General features: G+C 40.0%; 1 protein-coding gene across 1 annotated transcript in view; it reads right to left on the bottom strand.

Annotated features, from left to right (window-relative positions):
- Window positions 1-522: 522 nt before the first annotated feature.
- The window catches only part of PRC1 (protein regulator of cytokinesis 1), a 26,017-nt gene continuing 17,831 nt past the window's right edge, over window positions 523-8,708 (bottom strand). Inside the window, exons 9-15 of the mRNA XM_042781558.1 lie at window positions 6,030-6,125; window positions 5,115-5,261; window positions 4,794-4,904; window positions 3,212-3,322; window positions 2,445-2,621; window positions 2,074-2,115; window positions 523-594 (exon numbers count right to left, since the gene is read on the bottom strand). Of these exons, the coding sequence (XP_042637492.1) occupies window positions 523-594; window positions 2,074-2,115; window positions 2,445-2,621; window positions 3,212-3,322; window positions 4,794-4,904; window positions 5,115-5,261; window positions 6,030-6,125 (756 nt within the window). The remainder of the gene's footprint in view (window positions 595-2,073; window positions 2,116-2,444; window positions 2,622-3,211; window positions 3,323-4,793; window positions 4,905-5,114; window positions 5,262-6,029; window positions 6,126-8,708) is intronic.

Raw genomic sequence — 8,708 nt, forward strand, 5'->3', positions numbered from 1 at the left:
CACCTCTGACACAAAGACATCCTTATCAGGAGAAGGGCTGTTCTGTGTGGCTGAAACAGGCCTTTAGGTGAGAGCAAAGCTACATTAATTGAACATCCTAAACAAAGATGTTAATTGCTAATTACAAGTATACAAGACAGAATTACTTCATGTCCCAGACCCCAAGGATGGGCACTACCCAATGGTGAAATAAAACAAGCCCTTGATCATGCTTCAGCAAGTGAAATGGCATACAAAAAGAAACTAGGTCTCATGCTAAAATTTCCACTTACTGAAATTAAACTAAGTTTTAATGTATTTCTTGAGTCAAAAAAAAAAAAAAAAAATCTCTAAAGACCCGCTGAGTCTATGATGGGACTTTCATTTGTAACATTTGTTCATATCTTTAAGTTAGGCCCATGGTAATAGAATCCATCCAGGCTTTCAAGCAAACCTAAACTGAAGAATAATTAAAGCCATTCCTGTATATTTAGGTCCACTTTAGGCACAGGAAGCCACAGCTGGCTTATTTATCAGGGCTTCTCAGGATTGGATGTTGGTTGAATTGAGGATTCGAGAAGTAACGTCAGATTTGGAAGCCTTTGAAAGTTCTCGCTGTTGGAAAATAAACAATATCAGTGGTAGTACTGCCTCTGTCATGCAGGACCCTTCCTTCTAAGCATAGTTAAGTGTCAGCAGAAGATCCCCAAAGGGCTATTTCTTTGAGCACAAGCTGTGTTAGGAACGAAAGGTGAGGTACTCTGAGCACCATGCTATTATTAGTCACAGACCAAGCACGTGTGCACACATATATCCCTAACCTTAGCCAGTCTGTTCTGTCAAAACCTCAAGAGAAATCCCTTATACTTCACAAAGATACTCTTTTGAGTTGTCAAGCTAGGTAAACAATAAGCTTTGGTCTTTCAAGCCTTTTATAAAATGACAGGCCAGACCACATATCTACCAATCCCTGGGGCTGAGGGCCTTGTAACCTGCTGGTGATTTGATCTCAGGCTGGAGCACATGGTATAGAAGCAGAAGCAAAGGCATGATTGAACCACTGAGAACAACAGATGTTAGTAGAGGTCAGTCTACTGGCTTTTGGTGCTACCTGGTGTAGTCTACCAGATAAAGCAACCAAAACCAGATGAGGATCCCTAGGACAGACACAGGGACAAGCAGGCACATTTAAATAGATAAAATGACCAAGCAAGCAGAAAAGAAAGCTGCGAGCCACTTTACAGCAATCAGCTAGCCAGAGTGACATGCATGTACTTCTAGAGGTAGAGCCATCTGTCATGTAATTTGGAAAAAGTGCCACAATATGAAGCTAGCTTCAATGCTCCAAAGTAGGCATAAGCCTTGGGCAACTGTCACATTCTCCCTGCCACTGCAGCAACAAAGAGAGGCAGTGCCCAAGACTTTAACTGAACATTTCACCAAGGATGAGAGCAGTCTTAGCTCAATGGGAAAATAGGTAAGAGAGAACACTAATTGTTAACAATAACAGGCATTGTTAAATAAAGTAAGATCTTGGGAATTGAAGAGCATTCTGGGAAAATGACTTTCTTCCAGTGCTTTGTGTATGCTTTAGCAGCTCAATGTGGTAGAAATAGGGAAAGCAAGCATTGATTAGATTCAATAGTTGGCAATTCAGCCTTGAGGGGTTAGTAAGAAATATACTCCAGGAAATAATCAGCACACAGGCCAAGAACCTCATAGGCAGCACACAGCCAGGGCTCCTCTCCCCACAAGATGGGGTCTTTATTACTTCTAGTGCATTGCAGGCCTTTGATGTCACAACTGGGGAGTGTGAAGGTTCTGTTGTGAAATAACATTAAAAAAAAAACTTTGACTTTAGCAGGCTGAGAATCCAATTCAAGTCTGAACACATCTTCTTCTTAATCAGCAGGGTAGTCAGTTTGCTGGGAACTTGAAGTCTATAAAAGGAATTCCTGCTACCTTTGTTAAAAAGGTTGTTTGATAGTAGAGTTTATTGGTTAGTGCAGCCCTTTGCTCAGATGGGAATGAAGCCAGCAGATGACAGATCAGTTTGGAAAAGGGACATGGGACATGCAGGGTTGCCATACAGACCTGAAGCCCAACAGTGGAGCTGTCAGAGAGGGATGGATCCTTCTAAGAACAAAGAATTAAGATAATTACCAAGAACTCCACCAAGAGAGCACCAGGGTAGTGATTAGAGGGGTCACCTCCTGCAGCCAGGGAATGGTATATCTTAAGCAGAAGGATCCAGGTTAAATGTCAAGTTGTTGCTGCAACTTCCTTCCTGCTCACCCCCCCCTTAGTCTACCCCCACCCCCACCACCGTTAAGGCAGGAAAGGGATTCTCAGCCCCCAAAGTAACTGTCCTAACTCAATTGCCTGAATGCTGTTGGAAAGATATCTACCCGGCCCCAACTGTGTGCTCCCCAGAGACTGGTAGATATTTAGAAAAGGTGAATTACCGCAAACTCAGAATAGGTGCTGGCAACAGAATTAATGCTGAAGTTGCGTTGGGTGGGGGTCGAGTCAGGGTACCCACCGCTCAGGAAGCTACCATTGAGCTCCAGGTTCTCCTTGTTGGCTCCATACCTGCCAGCATGGGGTGTTTTTTTCCCCGAACAGGTGGCAGTGACTACTGGCTGCAAAGAACAGAAAGAGATCAATGCATTATCCTTATAATGACTACATTGGAAAAAAATACCCCAAAATGGCCAAAGGCTGACACCATCTTTTTATTATCCATATATCTCTGCAATCCTGGATGTTTTTTTTTAAACAAAAAAACAAACATGAATTTTTAATGATTTATAGGACACTTATCTTGAACTTAGTCTATATAATATTTTAAATGAACACATTTTAGCATAAACTCCTCCATCTCCCATCTTATCACTACCCTACTACAGGCAGTGATCCAGTGACAATGGGTGGGAGCCCACGTGCAGGGACCTAGCTTAGCACCAACCTACAGACTACCACTGATCTTCATTTCCCATTGACATCACAGCTCTTTCCATGGGCCAGTGGGGCCCAGACTGACCATTCTCCTCTTTTTTCTCTCATTTAGTTTTTCAATCATCATCTACTGATTAGCTTTCATCTGTCAACTCTTAGCATCTCAATGATAACTGAAAAGAAGAATCTTAGAAACTGATAAAAGCAGATGGGGCCTTGGGGTAAATTTAGGATAAGCAGTGTTTGGGGATACTTACACACAGAGTAGACTAACCTTGCTGCCAGAAGGTGGAAGTCGAGACACAGGGGAGCGGTAGACTGTCCCCCCTAAGACAGGCCGAATGCTACTATTAGCTGTAGCATTGGATATGGTAGTGGTGTTCAGCTAAGAAAAGCAGACAGATTACTGATGAGACCACATCCTCAGCATTTCTAGCCACCCATCTCTACCCCACAGAGAAACGAGTATGGGAAGCAGTCCAGGAAAAATGAATTGCGTGGTAAAATCCCTGCTATATCTAATACTGTATAGCTCTGAGGAAACCTGTGAAAACTTTTCAAAGCTGATTTTATAACCAGCTAATGGAACTGTAAAATGGTACAACCTACTTCTATCTCAAAAGTTAAACATACACCAATTACCAGTCATTCTACTGTTAGGTATTTACCCAAGAGAAATGAAAGCACATGTTTATACAAAAACGTACGGAAATGTTTATAGCAGCTTTATCTGTAATAATCAAAAAATGAAAACAACCAAATGTTCATCGATGAGTGAATGGATAAACAAATTATGGTACATTAAACAATGGAACACAAGAATAAAAAAGAGTGACCTATTGATTGATACATGCAACGTAGATGAATCTCAAAAAATATTATGCTAAATAAAAAGCCATACAAAATAGAAAATTTTAGAAAATGCAAACGAATCTATAGTGACAGAGCAAACCCATGGTTGTAAGGGACTGGGGTGGGAATGGGGAAGGGAATACAAAGGAGCATGAGGAAACTCTGGAGTGACGATATGTTCATTATCTTGATTGTGGTGATGGCTTAGTGGTCTATACATATATCAAAACTTATCAAAGCATACACTTGAAATATGTGCAGTTTATTGCATATCAGTTTTACTTATGAAAGCTGCAAAAATATTTTGGAATGGGAAAAAAAAACTAAACAATTCTAGGTAGATTAAAAACCATGATAAAAGCAAAATTATTCAATATAGGAGGCAGAACAGGAAATACAATAATGGGAAATATCTGTGGGACTTCAAGTCATAAGTGGATTTCTTACAAGGCACAAGAAAAGTGCAAGCCATTTACTAATCATGAAAGTGATCTTTTACATAGCACCATGGTCACTGGTTCCAATTTTAAAATGATGGACCACTGAAAGTTTTCATCCTCTAAGAATGCTGGCAATTACTGCCCCAAGTTTAATCCAAGAATCTAACAACTGTTGTTGTTACTGTTAAGTGCCATCGAGTTGGTTTCAATTCACAACCACCCTTTGCACAACAGTACAAAACACCACACAGTCCTGGCACCATCCTCACAATCATTCTACGCTTGAGCCCATTGTTGTAGCCACTGTGTCAATCCACCTTGTTGAGGGTCTTCCCCTTTTTCACTAACAACTAGCACACATCAAAGCAGACCACTCTTCGGCTATTGCTACCAAGCCACTACATAAGATTAGTTCCAGTTTTCCATTCATACTCTCTAATGGACTGAACCTGGAAGGCCAAAAAATCCTTTCCTATCTCTTCTGTCCTAGAAGGCGAGAGATGACCAAGAACCCTAGCCTCAACATTCCCTCATAATCAGTGGTTCACAAAGCCTCGTGTTTACCTTGCGAACTTTGCCTGGTGTGCTGGGTGCCAATCCTCGCCGCTTGCCAGGTGTTCGGGGAGCGCTGCCATATAACATCTCTGTCTCTGTCTGCTTCTTGTTCTTTAGTTGCTGTATGAAAGTCAGATGATAAAGCCCAGTAAGAGAGAAGGTCTGGGATGGGTATAGAAGCAGGGCCAGAAATCTAGTGCCAAGTCTGCACTCAGAGCTAAAAAGAGCTACCTCTGGCCTACTTGTTTTTCAAACAACTTTGATCCCTGACAGACTCTAGGCTGCTCAAATTACTATCTTCCCCTTTTCTCAATCTGTATTTACACTTACTCTTTCCTGCTTGGCTTTCTCTTTCTCCATCCTATGCATCTCCCATTGTTCTGTCACATACTCCATGAATTTCTGCCCATTCACCACAAACGCCTTTGAATGCTCCTGTTCCCACATTTCAATTCGGGCCTTCAACTCCTCTTCCAGCTGAAACCACAAATAAGGACATATTAATTGCTTCAGATCTTTGGTGTGAAAGCCAAATGATTCTCCTAAACAATTACTCATCTCTCTGGAGAGCATCAGCTATCCAGACTCACATGGATACAAGGATGAGTGGCCAGAAATCAAAGCCTAACCCACCAGATGGAAAAGGGTGAGAAGTCAGAGTCTAGATACTAAGGTTTTGGTGCCTAAAGTTGGAGGCACTACCAAGTAAGGTCAGTGATATTAAAATAGGCAGTGTACTTTAAGATCATGGACTACTCAATCAGACCATCTGAGTTCTAATATGGAACCTACTTTGTATTGGTTGTGAAAAGCTGGGCAAAAGTACTTAATTTCTCGGTGCCTCGGTTTCCTCACTATAAAAATGGAAACAATAACCTCATAGGAATGTTGTGAGAAATGAATAAATTAGTAAATGGAAAGCACTGTAAAACACTAGCACACAGCTCAGTAAATGCTATTATTAAAATAGAGAATAGTAAGGAAGTTCATAGCACTTTTGAGAAAGTTTACCCTGATACTCAATTTTGCCTACAGCAGTTATAATTCCTGTCTAGTAGAGCAATCTACTTCCTAGTGATACTGCCTCGGAAACCCAAGGAGGGGTCTTTATGAGTTGGGTCTGACTCCACGGCACATAACAACAGTCTTTGGAAGAAAAGACAGTTTGAGGGGAGAACAATCAATGGCAAAAGGTATATGAGATATCTTACAGCCAATACCAAAAATTCTTAGAAACAATACTACCTTAGGGAGTGTTTTTTGGAGCTTGGCACGTTGTTTTTCTTCCTTTAGAAGATTTCCTCCACGGTTTGTAAATCGGCTTGGATCTGAAGCTTTTCTCTGAAAAACACATTTTTTCTTTTTTTCAGTTCTTAGCTTGAAGGGTGTCTAATGGCCATAGTCTTAGGGGTTCCACCAGTCTTCATCAAACAAGTAAAGCCTGGTCTTTTTTTTATGATTTTGAGTTTTGCTCTGCATTATCCCCCACTACATCCAGGTCCTCCTATTGTGATCCCTCTCAGAGTAGTCAGCAGTGATAGCTGGGCATCATCTACTTCTTCTGGTCTCAGGGTCATGGAGGCTGGGGTTCATGTGAACCATTAGTCCTTTAGACTAATTGTTTCCTTGTGTCTTTGATTTTCTTCCCTCTTCTTTGCTCCAGATGGGAGAGACCAAAAGTTGCATCTTAGATGGCTGCTCATAAGCTTTTAAGACCCTAGTTGCTATTTACCAAAGCAGGATGTAGACCAGTCTTTGTGGATTCTTATGCCAGTTGACTTTAGTGTCCCCCAGGACTATGGTCCTGAAGCTTCCATGCCCAGCAATTCATTCCCTCAAGGTGTATGGTTATGACTAAGAAGATTTCATAACTTTACCCCCTGTAGGCTTTATTATATTCATGGATATATTTGTAGCACATGTAAATACCTAAGTAGAGATAACTTCTGTCAAACCTATATATATATTCATGGATTTAATTCCATTCGCCTTCCTAACCCCATGCATACTGAGTGTCTGTTTATGTATCTACTTGTAGATTATTGTTACTGCAGGATTATGTAATAGTGTTCTTCATTATTGTCTTTGACTCTTGTGCTTCTCCTTGTGTCTTCCACTGCATTGATCATTCTGTGCTGATCACCCCCTTATTGTATATTGCCTTTCCCTTCACCCAAGTTAATATATGTTGGTGATTTTCCCTCCCTTCCTCTCCCACCCCTAGTAACCTTCAAAGAATGATTATTTCTGTGTGCAAACCTTTTAACTTTTTATAGTAGTGATCTCATACAATAATTATCCTTTTGTGATTGACTAGTTTCCCTCAGCATGTCCTCTAGGTTCATCCATATTATGAGGTGTTACAGAGTCATTGTTATTCTTTATAACATTGCATAATATTCCACTGTGTGTATGTACCAAAGTTTGTTTATCCATTCATCTGTTGATGGGCACTTAGGTGGAGAAACTATGACTCAGAAGTGGATAAGACTGTGAAATTGTACAGCTATTCCAGATCAGATGTCCTAATCCTCAATTATCCACTGCTTCCAGTTGAAAGCAAATGGATGTAGTAACATCAATAAACAACCAAATAAGCAACTTGCTGCTTACTTGCCATATTTTTTCCCCCCAGGTATTTCACTTTAATTGGATCCACAATCACCACCCATGGAAGCGGCAGACAAGAAATCAGATGTCTTATAAAAATCTTGTTCTACATCCTACTTTCGCAAGTAGCAACTTTGGTCTTAAAAGCTTTCGTGCAGCCATCCAAGATGCAATTATTGATCTCCTCTTGTCCGAAGCAAATAAGAGTGAAGAAAATCAAAGTCATTTGGAAAAATTTAGTCCAAGGATATGATGGTCCACGGGGACCTCAGCCTTTACAACTCTGGGACCAAAAGAACAAGATGGTGCCTGTACTTGCCAGGATTTAAAAAAAAAAAAAAGAGGAAAAAAATAAAAAAACAAATACATTTTATTAGACTAATACCCAGCATAGTCAGACCAATTACTTGTTAAGATTCCTTGCTCTCATAAAACAATACAAGTGATTAAGGAGGCTTTAAAAAAGCTTTACACTCCCTTGCACTACCAGTAATAAGAAATTTGTGTTCTAAGGCAGGGGAGGGGTGTGTGTGCATTCCAGGGAAGGAAAATAATACTACACTTCCTTAACCAAAAAGAAAAATTATCCAATGGGGGAGAGGAAAACTATTATTTCCTTTTGAACCTAAAAAATAAGGTAGGCTTTAATATTACATACAATGTGTCTAGCTCCCTACCTTGGGGTAGATGTCAAAAGATTACATATCCCCTATATGATATAAGGTATCCAGAGGGATAAAAAGGAGATCTACATTGGGAGGGATGGTGATACCTTTATTTGCCCATTCACTTCTAGCAGACTGGGAGAGAATGCAGTTGAAATGTTTGTGCCTGTAAAGATTACATACTAGGAAACACTATAAGGCAGTTCTACTCTGACACATGGAGTTGCTATGAGCTGAAATCGACTTGACAACAAGGGATTTCTAGATATCTGCTTTTTACTAAATTAAACCTGACAAAATGGACAAGTAGCTTTTCTAAAATGTAAAATATTAAGTATCTCATTCTTTTTAGCTTTGCTAGTTTTCTTTTTGGTTGTTTTTTTACAATGTACACAATATTCAGAACTGTTATACAAGCAACATATAATTAGTAAATCTAAATTAGGTGTACACACTCAAAAATAAAGGTAGAAAATCAGAAAAGTTTAGAAACAATCTTAACAATTTAGAAGACAAATTTGTGAATAAATTCTATTTCCATTAAAAGACTGCTTGCTGGCGGCAAGATGGCGGACTAGGCAGAAGGATTGCACAGACCCTCTTCAACAAAGAAAAGGGAAACCAATTAACACAGACACAAGATAATCTT

This window comes from Orycteropus afer, unplaced genomic scaffold (genome assembly GCF_000298275.1).
Source record: "Orycteropus afer afer isolate SDZICR_OR568_19922 unplaced genomic scaffold, OryAfe1.0 scaffold00132, whole genome shotgun sequence".
NCBI lineage: Eukaryota > Metazoa > Chordata > Mammalia > Tubulidentata > Orycteropodidae > Orycteropus > Orycteropus afer.